The 13,444-nt window shown below is 43.6% G+C and overlaps 1 protein-coding gene across 1 annotated transcript in view; it reads left to right on the forward strand.

Annotated features, from left to right (window-relative positions):
* GM2A (ganglioside GM2 activator) overlaps positions 1 to 8,171 on the forward strand; it is a 68,918-nt gene extending 60,747 nt beyond the window's left edge. Inside the window, exons 4-5 of the mRNA XM_078653626.1 lie at positions 6,924 to 7,103; positions 7,285 to 8,171. Coding sequence (XP_078509752.1) covers positions 6,924 to 7,103; positions 7,285 to 7,458 — 354 coding nt within the window. The 3' untranslated portion in view covers positions 7,459 to 8,171. The remainder of the gene's footprint in view (positions 1 to 6,923; positions 7,104 to 7,284) is intronic.
* Positions 8,172 to 13,444: the final 5,273 nt, after the last annotated feature.

Here is a 13,444-nt window from a genome sequence, read left to right on the forward strand (position 1 = left end):
CGCGCATTGACTCCACACTAGCACACCTGGCATCCATCAACTTTGGTTCCGATAAAACACTTACTCTTTCACAAGTCCTTCCTCAGAGAGTTCATCAACTTTTTGACTCTGATTATGATGAACCTGATAATGACAATGTTAATGATGAGGATGATTTACCTGCACACAGATGATAACTGTGCACTTGCAAGAGGCTATTGGACTGGATGCATCCCCTGAGACCTGGTTGGTTTGGCTCCTCAGACCCCCAAAGTGGGAGAGTGCATCATTTGCCATTGTGGGTCTCCAACCTTTTCTGTACTGAGAACTACTTATGTTTAAAGAAACGCATTGAGAGCTACTAATATTATTAGTGTTGTATAATCTCGATTTTGTTATATGTATATTAATTCAACCAAGCAAAATATTTCTAATTTAATAAGATGGGCTGCAGAAAGGTGAGCTGCTCACAGGTAGCTAGAGAGCTACAGTAGCTCATGAGCTACTGGTTGGAGACCCCTGGATTGGATGTACAGCTGAACCTCATCTGAGCCTTAGCTTCCATTTAATAAAGCCCTGATTGCCCTTATGGCTACCTGGCTGAAGCCTTGCTCTTGCACACAGGTTTTGACCTTCGAAGTTGGGACGGGTTGTTACTCTGGCTATTTACTAATGCTGGAATAGGACGGATGCCTTTGTTCTAATTTGGTTCTTTGCCTTCTGAAAACCATATTTCTTATTGCAAAGACTTCAGATATTTGCACGAGTGAGCTCCATTCTTCCTCAGTGCAGACCCACTACATCTCCTTTTTCCCTAGACAGACTGGTGATGAGAACAAGGGAAGCCTTTTTTCTTAAACATCGTGATTCCTTTTCACATTGGGCAATCCATCATCCTCCCAACCTTCTTTGCTCCACCACACCCCTTGAAAGACAAATAAGAGAGGATCCATTGGCTAGACATTAAAAGAACGTTAAGCTTTTAAATCAATCATACCAAACGCCATTGAATAGATGATAAGCTTTTTGTGGGGTTCTCTGGGACAAAGAAAGGTAAGGCAGTGCAGAAAAGGAATTTGGGAAAGTGGATATTCCTCTGCATCAATATCTGCTATGCAATGGCCAAGAACAAGCATTTGAAAGGGTTGAGGGCTCATTCCACCAGGGCCAAGGTTGGCAAGGTTTAGGAATCTGCAGTAAGTAGTTTCCACACATTATCCTCCCACATCCTCATTCTGTGGTGTGGTCTTTTTTTCCCCACCTAAAATGGTCCCAGGATATTTGTTTCTGGTCCAGGCAGGACCTGGCTTGGCAGTTCAGGCTGGACTGTTCCCATGAGGAACAGACTTATTCGCATATGGCTGGGTCCAAACTAGGGTGGCATGGTGAGCAAAAGAACAATGGATTTAACCTAGATCTCTTGACTGGGGGTGGAAGTTTGATTTGATCTGCATTTCGCCCATCATCTGTGTGTCTTTTTCAATTATTAAGATGGCTGTTAGTCTTAAAAATATCAACATGTTTTCCATCAAAGTGGGTGGGTAGCCCTTTTTCATGCATGCATTGAAGTGTTGCATGCTGTTGGTCTTTTCTCATTAATAGAACTTACTTAAACACAATCCTCTGGCTTTCTACGTGTTCAGACTGCCCTGAACCCAAAAGGCCATTAATTTGAGGGGTGAAGCATGTCAACCTATTAAGATGGTAATAGGACCATTCGTTCCTAACCTTAGCCCTGCATATGTTTTAGCCATACCTGAACAGCCACTAGTAAAGGGATAACTTGGTGGTTCAAGGTATTTTTGGTATAACCAGAAACCCCGGCTGAAGTGATATTCAAAGTGTTGTGACACCATCCTGGTTTTTAGGGACCAGGAGGAGACCCGATGATGAAGCATGCCACTAATAGACTTTGTGAGGGTCTAACAAAGAAAACAACTTGTTTTCTTTAAAGCATGGTGTTATCCTGAGGATATATCCGATTTCCTGCATAAGATTACCGGTGTGGAATGCTTTGTAGTGTCATGGTATATACTTAAGGAGACTGTATAGCCTTCCCTGCAACAAGAACTCTCTCTTCCGTCCTCAAAGGATGGTCCGGTGTCACCCCTTTTGGGTTTTTGGTTTGCGGACTAATAATAACTAATCAGCTGCCCAGTCACACAGCCGCACACAGGGTACTTATCTAAGTATAAGGAGCAGTAAATGAAAGCAAAAATATAGCTGCAATTTCTGATGTTTTATACTTGGATAGAATAGTATTTCTTTAATTTTGGAATGGTGTTATTTTTATTGTGCTGTATAGAGCAACAAAAGATTATAGTGGTAATATCGTCTCCATACCTTGCTAGAAAATCAGATAGAATGCGGGGCTAATTGCTGATAGAAAGGATTGGATTGACCTAGATGATTAAGTAAGTCAGGTAACTCAAAGACTAATAACTTAACAAAATGATTCTCAGTTGATCATTTTGTTTTAAGATCTCGCTTAGTCCCTAGATTACCAAAGGGCCCAAATTAGGTAAGGAATATAGCCTGATACATCAGCAAATAAAGAAGAGTGTGGTTAGACCTTGACGACAAGGAGACAAAATACAAGCTTAAATGGAGGCTAAAGGAGGCTGTATAGTGTGATAAACCCAGATTAGCCAGATTCCAGTGCAAAAGAGTGGTTAAATTGAAGAACAAGGTGGTACAAATTAGGATTTTAACTGGTTTGAATTCTGGAAAATGCTTCACACAATTTCTTGTATGGCTAACAAAAGTAACATTTAAGTTCCATGGAAATACTGATGTAACCATTACCGAAATCTGTTACGTGCAACAATTCTCATAGATTTTACTGTGATCAAACTAAGCTGCGGAAGTGCCCATTAATTCAGCAGCAGAAAATAGATCACCTCCATAGTTCCAAACCTGATACCCGTGTATTTCATTTCCCTTAAAGCATGTCAGGTTCTTCTTTTATCCCAAGCTTTCGATCCTTTCGTTCATACCCAATCCTACTCAGTATTGTGGCTAAACTAGCATAGCTATGCCTACTTACAAGAAAGGAATCATATCTTCACTTGATGCCAGACCTCGACTTCAAGCTCTTCCGTAGAACAATAACACAATCACTGACAGAGGAGAATGGAACATTGTTGGGAGCGGGTGATTATATCTATGAATCAAGATGCTAAATTAGTTATTTAGAGTTTTGTTGAGCCTATTTAGAATGTATACACAATTGTACACTCTAAATCGGGCGGTTGAGGCACCTGTGTATTTTTTGCAGATGTCCGGCAACCATCAAACTCTCAATAACCCCCTAACCAGTAATCACCATGTCAGTTTGAATAAGAGAGACTCTCTACCTTGTAATCTTGGTCTATGTAATGTATATAATACGCATGTATTGATTTACAGAGTGCAACCCTATCTACAAAATAACAATATGATGTACATAAAAGGTTTCATGTTATACATGGTAGGGGATACGAAGGGTGCTGGCTTGGCCCACTGAGGTACAAGTGGGTAAGTAGGTGGGGACACTAGAAGGTGACTCGAAGGGAGGATTCCAAATCAGAAAGTGTGGGAGTGATAGACTACAAAATAACTTGCTTTGAGCTCTTTCTGGAACATGAGAAGGCCTTTGGTACAGAGGATATGGAAACCTCATGGCTAAATTGAAGAAACATCTGCTGTCGACCACCGTTCGTTTACATTGAAAAGCAACAACATGGCAGGACTGAGATTCGAGAAGATCACTTGCAAAAGGGGTATGACACATGGATGCTTCATGGCCCTCAACCAGTCAGCTTGTATACTAATTACATGTATGACTATGTTCTGACAGAGAATGTCTCAAGGCTGTAGGTGTGTAAGATTTCAATCCTTTTGTATGCAGACGACTTGGTCCTTCTAGGTACTGTCATTCTGTCCTTCTAATTGGAACTGCATAACACCCGCTAGTTTATTGGCCACAGAGAAACATGGTTCATAGACAAGAACCTGAGGAATGATGAACGCTGCTTGTGCCTTTCATCGCGTTTCCCCGGAGGTTTGGGGAGAATAAAGAACCTTGCTGCCTTACTCCTGTGGCCCCTGATGTTGGGGTGATACTTGTGACTGACCCACGGTACTACCGGACAGACGCGGCTGTAGAGCACTGCGAGGACCAGCATTCCCTGTTGCTGCCAGCTGGTGCCTCTTCCCCTAATCAGCCTGCCTGCTGCTCGCAGCCTATTTAATACCTCGCGGCCCCCGCTCCTCCGGTGCCGCTACGCTGCTTGTGCCTTTCATCGCGTTTTCCTGGAGGTTTGGGGAGAATAAAGAACCTTGCTGCCTTACTCCTGTGGCCCCTGATGTTGGGGTGATACTTGTGACTGACCCACGCTACTACCGGACAGATGCGGCTGTAGGGGACTGCGAGGACCAGTATTCCCTGCTGCTGCCAGCTGGTGCCTCTTCCCCTAATCAGCCCGCCTACCGGCCTTTATTTAACCAGGCTACTACCGCGCATCGCGGGATGAGCCCGGGCGAAGCCCTGGACAAGGGCGGGACCGTCTGAGGCCGTCCGAGGACGCCTGACGCCCCCCCCCGCCCCCAAATATTGGTTTGTGTTGACTCTAATATAACTTGTATTGTGGTATTTCGATCTTGTGTTAACGTTTTTAGACCTTGCCATTATGTCACTGAGATCTAGGAAGGGTAGAAATGTCACCCTTACAACCACGGGCGGGGCGGTCACTGGCACTATGGACCAATTTCTCAAAAGAGCTACTGTTATATTAGAAAAAGAAATAGCTCTTACAGAGAAAAGATTGTCCCTCGACCTAGTGACGGGGAAGCGCTCGTCTCTAGGTCCTATTGGGTTGGAAGCTTCTCCAGGTATTCCAAGAATACTAGATCCTTTGGCCACTCAAAGCTCTAGTCCCAGCAATGAGCTGGTCGACCCAGACAATGTAGTGGCCTGCCCAACCTTAAACTCTACTATAAGTAGTACGGACTCTGGTGACTTAGTTTGTAGAGTTCATATATCCAGCCCACCACTCGGTCCAGTCAGTCCCAACAGTACAAAATCAGGGACATCTAGAAGGTAAAAACCACATATCTAATAAAAAAATCTAATAAAAGGAAAAGAGGGGGGGGGGGCTCAGAAGGGCGGCTCCGCTAAACTCCACAAGAAAAATAGTCAGATCCCGACACCACATAGTTCAGCTCATTCTCCCAGTACGCCCGACGCTATCCCAGTCCCCATTGAACTATCTCCAAATTGTAGGGCAAATGAGGAGTTCTTGGGAAAAATAGAGATTTTAGTTAAATCACTGATGTTACCCTTATTGGAGAGAACTAGAATGATTAATTCTAAATTAGACCAGTTGGAGCAGCTAGTTGTAGCAAACTCTAGTACCCTGGTCACAATAGTTAAAGGTATGGAGAATCCAAATGGCCCAGTAACAGTCCCTCAAGCTTCGGGGACTGGTAGTGGTACAGGGGTGGACAAAACGGCCCCTAATGATAAGCGTATTATTCAGCCGGATAGATCATGTGTGGATAAGCGCCCTATAGGTAGAAACCCCCCAAGTGTTTCCAGGGGTGGGGGCTTGGAGGCAGGCAGGGTGCCCGGATCACAGCCTGCTTCATGTACACCAACGCCTGGTATCAAGCCAAACGAGCGTTCACTCTCATGGAAGGAGGCTAGCAAACAACGGCTCCCCTGTGTAAATCTCCCCCCCCGAGTCCGCACATTACACGACGATTCTAGTTGGAGTCCCAGGAATTGGGGTGGAGAAATTAGAATCTCACAGGGAGTTGAAAAATAAAGTTGTTTACTGGCTTAACAAGAACTGGCACCTCCCTCCCTCAAGTAACACCGAGATCTTAAGCGTTAGAAGAGTGAGCTGGGTGGGACACAGCCCTAAGGATCTGGAGGGTGACTGTGTCATTGTGAATTTTAGAGATCCCTGGGTGGTGGATTTTATCTGTAGAGAACCAAGGTTCGGTAGAGCTGGTGATATTCAGTCCCTGGGTCTTGATTACTTTTATTCCAGTATAGGGCGGGGGCCGTTCATTCCCTCACATAATTGAGGGACTGATGAAACACAGGTGAATTAGGAGACACCTATAGAAGACGACAATAAAACCCATTAAAGGAAAAACATGGTTCCTGTCCCAACTAAGAGAAACCCTGAATTCATGAAGTAGTGTCAGTGGGCTATGATTTTATTAATATGGATTGAGCATAACGAGGAGAACACTCTACATCTACACGCATACGTTTTGCAACTACTGATTGCTCTCACCTGTAACATTAATAAACGTACAAAATTGTAGTGCTGATGTTCCTATCGAGCTCTTAAGAATAACAATAAATTCTTTAGGAAACTACTCCTTCTATCCAAGTAGTAATTATTACGCTGCGGCTACACGGATACTGTGTTCGACATATGAACAATGGCAATTAATGTGTTCTTCACATTACCTAAACAATGGCCAGAAGGTTAGAACCTGAAATGTGTGTTCTTCAACAATCATTTCTGAAGTTTTGCAGGGTATTTGAAAATCACAGTATTTAGTGTCAACTCCAAAAACAGATAATCTAGAGATTCTGAGGAGATGGTTACCTGGCGCTTGAATGTTTCAAGTCCATTGTGTCGATCTGAGCTGATGTCAACATAGTCAACCACCTTTGCTCTCATGACATCATGGGTTCTTTGTGCGACATATCACTGTACCCCCTGATGTGAGCATGTAGTGCAGTGAGCACCCGCTTTAGGGATGTGTTTGCAAACTGTGGCATTCCGTTTTAAATCCTGACAGGTTGAAATCCGCCTTGCATTCTTCTGTTCAATAAAATCTTACTATAACACTTAATTTCTAACCTAAAGAGACATTTGAGTTTGTGACTGGTTCTTTTTGGCTTTTTAAAAAAAAACTATAATACTATTTTTATGTTGCAGCTCGCCCTCACCATTGAGAAGAACATCCTGGACATTTGGGTGAAGATTCCTTGTCTAAACAAACTTGGCAGCTGCACCTACGATGCCTGTGAAACTCTTGAACAGATTTTTCCCGTAGGACAGACCTGTCCAGAGCCATTGCACACCTATGGCATCCCATGCCATTGCCCCTTCAAAGCGGTGAGATAACGGGGAAGTAGCTGCGGGGACAAATCGGCTGGTGGCAAAAGTGTTATGAGGAAAAAGCCCAATAATCACAGGCTTGTACTGGGGTTAGCGAAAGTGGGGGTTGCCATGACTCAGTAGGTTATGTAGCTACTCTAGGACTGACGTCTGGATTTTCTTGCTTCTCTTCATGCAGGGCACATATTCTCTACCCAGTTCCACATTCAGCATTCCCGATGTGCCCCTTCCATCATGGCTAGAAGAAGGAGACTACCGTGTGAAGGGTGTCTTGAGCAATGCAGATGGCGAAGTTGGATGCGCTAATATTGAATTGTCCCTGAAGTCAAAGTCTACATCCTGGTGGAAATAGAAATGCACCTGAATGTGGCAAGGAGGTGGTCTTCAGGTAGCAATGCCCCAACAATCTCGGTTGGTGCTTTTTTCTCCACCATCCTTCCTTTCTGCCTCCAAGATCACTCTGTGAACATAAAGCTGTGTTTGCACCCAGAAATCTACAAATATGCGTCTCTACAAGATTTTAGAATCATGTTCCCTCTACTGCCTATCATTTAATGTTCTGCATTAGTTTTAAAGTTAAAGCAAACAGATTTCACACTGTAACATTTGTGTTACACAGAACAGGCAATCAGCGCCTGAAGGGTACAGAAGGACATATAGTTAAAAATTATATTTTTTAATCTATTGTTGTTGTGGTTTGGGCTTTTTGTTGCATTCTAAGAAGAGGTACTGTTACTCAAATCAATGGTACCCATTTTATATTTCCTAAAAACTGATTCTACAATTAAATTAATCAATTGAACCATTTTATATTTTCTAACGATAGATTTTACTATTACCTGAATCAATTAACCCATTTTATTGATCTCAGATAGATAATGCAAAAAAAGGCCATCCTGGCAGAATTTGAATCTGAGAAGTGAGCATGTTGCTTACTGAGCTTTGACACCAGCGAATCTGTCTTTTCCATTAAAAAACAGTGACTCACGTGCCTTTTAAAGGAGATAAAAAATATACATATGTGAAAATAAAATAGAAACGTTACAAATAAAGATGTTGATTATATGCATGGCTAAAGAAAATGAATTCCTAAAATGGAGAAGTTTTAAAGATGGTAAGGGCTAGAAATTTGCATTATAGAACCTCCACCCTATTGAACTTTTTTTTAAAAAAAAGACTATATAATTGGGGATGACTTGTGTATTTATTCAGTGAATTTGTATTCTCAAGATGGCCCATGCCAACATTTTATTAACCTGTGAGTAGAGTGTCATATCTGCTTGTGGATCTTTTGTTGAGCTACGTGCAGTTAATCAGTTTCCACTAACACGAATATGGCAACTTATTCAGGCTACTATTTGCCTGCCCAAGCCTCCTGTGTCCCTGACCTTCAAACTTTCCTTTTAAATTCCATTTCGGCCCCCTTAAAAAAATCAGTTGAATATCAAATTCTAAATATTACCAGGGTTCAATGTTCCCTTGTCATTTTCACTTAATTGGCATGGAATATAACTCTGACTATTTAACCCATGATGTCCAAGATTTACTGATTAGGGCAGGGTCTGTTATAGGTCCTTGCATATCTCATATAATAATATCAATAGTAATTAATATAAATGGAATTACTTGCGTACTCAGAGCTTATCTTGAGAATATGGTAGGATTGGGCTTTCATGGATCTACTTTAGACACCAGTCTATGAAGCCATCAAAAATCACACTGACGCTAATGGTACCATAGAAAACAATTTCTAAATCTCATCCTAAACAAAACTACAATAAATGTACCTTTACCCATGTTTATTACTTTTCCTCTCACCTGTTAATGCAGCTGCACTTCACTCCCAATTTCAAACCGGTCCTTCTGTATAGAGCAGAAACTTGGAGGTTAACAGTGACCAAAACCATCAAAGTCCAGACTGTAATCAACATCTGTCTGAGGCAAATCCTCCAAATCGACTGGCCAAACACCATCTACAACATCGACCTGCTCATTAAGAAATCATGCTGGGGCTGGATAGGCCACACCCTCTGCAAGCCAGCATCAAACACCACTAGGCACACCATGACCTAGATCCTTCAAAAGAACAGGAAAAGAGGAAGGCCAAGAAGCACCTGTGCTGAGGCCTCGAGGCTGGCTGCAAGGAGATTAGTTACACCTGGAGTCAGATTGAATGAAAAGCCCAGGATTAAGATGGCTGGGGAGTCCTATTTGATGGCTTATACCCCAGGAGGGATAATAGGCATATACGTAATTAAGTAAGTACTTCACTCCCCCATTCACTGCGGTAAGATGGATATTGTAGAGTCCTTTGTAATGATTTTGTTCTTTCCTTGATTTGCTCTTTTGAGGACCACAATCAATTCTGACTTCATCCTTTAGATATAACATTCAAATCTCCTAGATGAGCCACAAACTCGAACATGTGGCCTTATGATGCAATAGCAGCAGAGTAGCCAATACCTGCCATGAGGCCATTACCGTCTAAACTCAGACAGTATGTTATGAGCGCACCAAGCAGGGCTAAAGGAAGATTAATAGTCTCCTATTAATGTCCCCAGCAATAGAGCTATGATGTCTTGATAGAAGAACAATTACAGCCTTTGCACCACCACCATAGGCAAAGAGAACAAGAGCCATCCACACCCAGTCCATTACTACGTGCCAACAGTGAAGTCTGCTGCAAACACAAGGACTTCCAACTTCCTTGAATGTGGAATATCAGGATCAGGTCAGGACTAAGCCTCAATGGCGCCAGCAGTGTGCCCTAGGTCTAGAAGTGGAACTGCAATAGATGGCCAAGTCAAAGATGCACTGCATAGTTGTAATTGTGCCCCTTTACTATAACAGAAAGTGTGCTGGAAGACAAGGTTAACAGGTATTGAAGCCGGAAGTGCCTTAGCTCGGTTTGACCATGCTGGATAGCACAGCCTTCAATTGCAGCCAGTCTGTATTGAATACAATAATTCCTGTGAGGAAGGCTGGCATAACGTTGCAGCTTCATCTCACTTGATGAGCAACAGTACTGTACACAGTTTGCAAGCATAACTGTTCCTTTTCTAAGTCTTCTCAGGATAAACGTTACTTAGTGAGTGCTTACAAACTTTCTCTATGTTGGATGTGTGTGTAGGACATCCATGACCACAGACCTTGTATTTCTAAAAATGTTACAACTTCTGGTGTAAATATTATGTTCAGAAAATATTAAGAAACTTCTTTTAGTTACTCTCTGGTGTGAGATTGAATAATCCAGTCCCTGGGAACAAAATTCGAAATAAGTTTTAATCATTTAATAAAACTTTGTACGCACATCGTAGTTAACCTCACAGGCCCCACAATCTGTTTCTTGCTGTGATGTCTTGTTTGTATTTTTTGTATAGGTTCAGAAGGTAACGACAGACGTAGATGTGTGGCAATTGTATGCATCTTGAATAAATGGGCGCCTAAGTGCGTCGGATCCTTTGCACCCAAGGGACATCCTAGGGATATTGGAAACCAGATTGCATTCCAGCAATGTAGGCAGTGCATGGTTCAAGACATCCCGTTAGGTTCCATGTGTGTATAGTGTGACATGCTAGATAAGGGTAAGTGTGCCCAGCATTGCCCAGCAACATAAAGAAAATGTTCAGCTGTGGGTACACATGTAGACAGTGTCACTACTGAGGTGTTTGGAGTCTATACTCACAAAATTATTGTTAGCAACAAAGTCATAACATTAGTTTCATCAAGGCTCAATGAATGAACTGCTGGGAAACTCTGGCTAATTGTCCAATTCCACTGGTGAATGGCATAGGGGTGACTGTGCACCACCTCGTGCCAACCAACAAGCAATGGTATTGCTGTAGGGGTGACCCTGGGGGTAATTTAGTTAATTGGGTGTGTGCTTTTGGAGCTGCTGGTACCTAAGGCTTGTCATTCATACATTCACACTGCATTTGATAATGTATGCAAACACTGGTAAAGGAGGGTGCAGATGGGGTAGATTGACCTATCCACATAGCTTACACCTGCAGTTCAATAGTTCTGAATGCATGTACCCCCGTCGCTGTTCCTTGCTTCAGGCAATTGTGGATTGATTTTGAAACTCTTAGAGGTAGGACAAATAGGATGTTCAAAAGGTTATTTATTTAGCAAGTACCTACCTCGACCTCCTTGAACTTACCTGTGCATGGAACGCCATCTGGCAGTGCCAGAGGCTCCTTCTGCTTTGTCACTATCTTGTGCTCTCGCTTTATTTCCATCGCCTTGCAGTTTCTCGTGTTCTTTCTGTCACCATGCGGTTTCTCTCCTTCAAGTGTGTTTCTGCCTAGCCAGTGTTTTTTGCCTTGCCTGCTTCCGATTCTTGTCATCTCTGCTGTTCTTTTGCCATTTTCACTCACCTATGTTGCTTTCTAGCCGCTGTTATCCTCCCATGTGCTCCTTACCTTTCCCATCTGTCATGCTTCCAGCACCCTCTCCCAGCCCCATCCACCTCTCCTTGCTGCCAAAGACAAATCCATCTACACCTGACCTGCATCGCCACCCTCTCAGCCCCAGCTTACTCACCACGCTGCTGCTGCACAACACTAAGGGAATATTCTCCTGCACTTTCTGTTTTCTTGCATTCTCCTACAATCAACCCTCACCACTTCTGCACTGACAGCACCCAACACCCCACACTTACACGAACCAGCCACCATTGACATAACACTCTGCACAGCGCTCAGCGCTATCATACTTGCTCCTTGAACACCTGCTCACGCCCAAAACAAGCCACAAAGATCTGAGACCTGCTGCACAACCACTCCCTGGACCTGCTTTTCCTTACAGAAAATGACTGAACCCTGCATCATCCCCCAACATCGCCACAGCCATCCCTCCTGGCTACAAGATTGCTAGGCAGGACCATCAGCACAAGCCAGGAGATAGAGTCCCCATAATTTTCAAGGTTGCCATCACTTGCTCCGCCTACACAGACACATCCACCAGCAACATGGAACACCTTATGTTCAAACTTCACATCACAGCCAACTTCACCGTGAGCGTACCCCTGGTCTGTAGACCCCAGAACCAAGCTCAACTTTGCCAGCATCATCACAGACTTGGTTGCTCCCATCATTCTCTTCTCATGTGACTTCATTCTCATCGGACACCTGAACTTCCACCTGGAATATGGTGCTGATCCAAACTCAACAGCTCTACTAGAAGACCTCAGCCTCATCAAATGCATAACTGTATGCCCACACTCCACCTGACACTTTCTGGACCCGATTTTCATCTCCTGCAACAACATCTCAGTTCACAAGGCCATACCAATCACTTGGAGTGGCAATGATCTCGTCCGATTTAGCATTTCGATCCCGCACCATCTCAGACCAACCACCGCCAGACCCACCCACTGAATCTGCTATAACATCCCAGAGGATGACTGGACTATCACTCTCTTATCACAGTGGCCCGAACACACTAATAAATTGCCTGAATCCATCCATAACTTCTACAACTGGATCACCAGCTGTGCCGACACCCTGGCTCTTTTCAAGTAGAGCAAAGCCACAAGACCTCAAGCCAACTGGTACTTGGAGGAACTCAGGATGACAAGGCAACATTCAAACAACTGGAGCACAGATGAAGATTGAGCGAGGAAATCGCATACAAGAATACCTTCAAACACACCTGAGATGCTACTACCAACAGATCAGGAACACCAAGCGCACAGCACTTGTAGCCCACATCAAAACCACCGTCAGCAGCAGTAAAGAGATCCTTGCAATTGTGAAAAATGTCACCCCACCACCAACCTCCTCCAGCAGTATCACTCTATCACAGGACTTCTTCAAAAACACCCTGAATTCTTCTGCAGCAAAATAACCTTCAACCTCAGCAACTTTAAACCTCAGGCAGACCCTGGAGACCTCGTAATATCTCCCTGTCTCAACCAGGGAAACAGCCTTGACCCCAAGGCCCAAAATCACCCTGAGCTAGAATGACATTACTATGAAGTCCATCCACCCTGGTGTACCATTGTACCCCTGCATCTACAAACGCCTTCACCAGAGGCCTTCAACCCATCAGCAAAAGCAATAACACCTATCCTGAACACCCTCAACTCATCTGCTACTTTCCTGGTCACTTCGAAACACACCACAATCCTTCCACTACTCAAGAAATCCTCTGCGGACCCATCACTTGCCAAATACAAACAGATCTCCCTGTTGCCATGCCCAGCCTGATTCCTAGAGAAATGCATCAACAGATGCCTCTCTAACCATCTCAACAACCACCAACTTCTTGACATCACACAGTCTGGCTTCAGACTCAACTACAGCACTGAAATAGCCCTCACCACCGCCACAGAC

This window comes from Lissotriton helveticus, chromosome 7 (assembly GCF_964261635.1).
Source record: "Lissotriton helveticus chromosome 7, aLisHel1.1, whole genome shotgun sequence".
Lineage (NCBI taxonomy): Eukaryota > Metazoa > Chordata > Amphibia > Caudata > Salamandridae > Lissotriton > Lissotriton helveticus.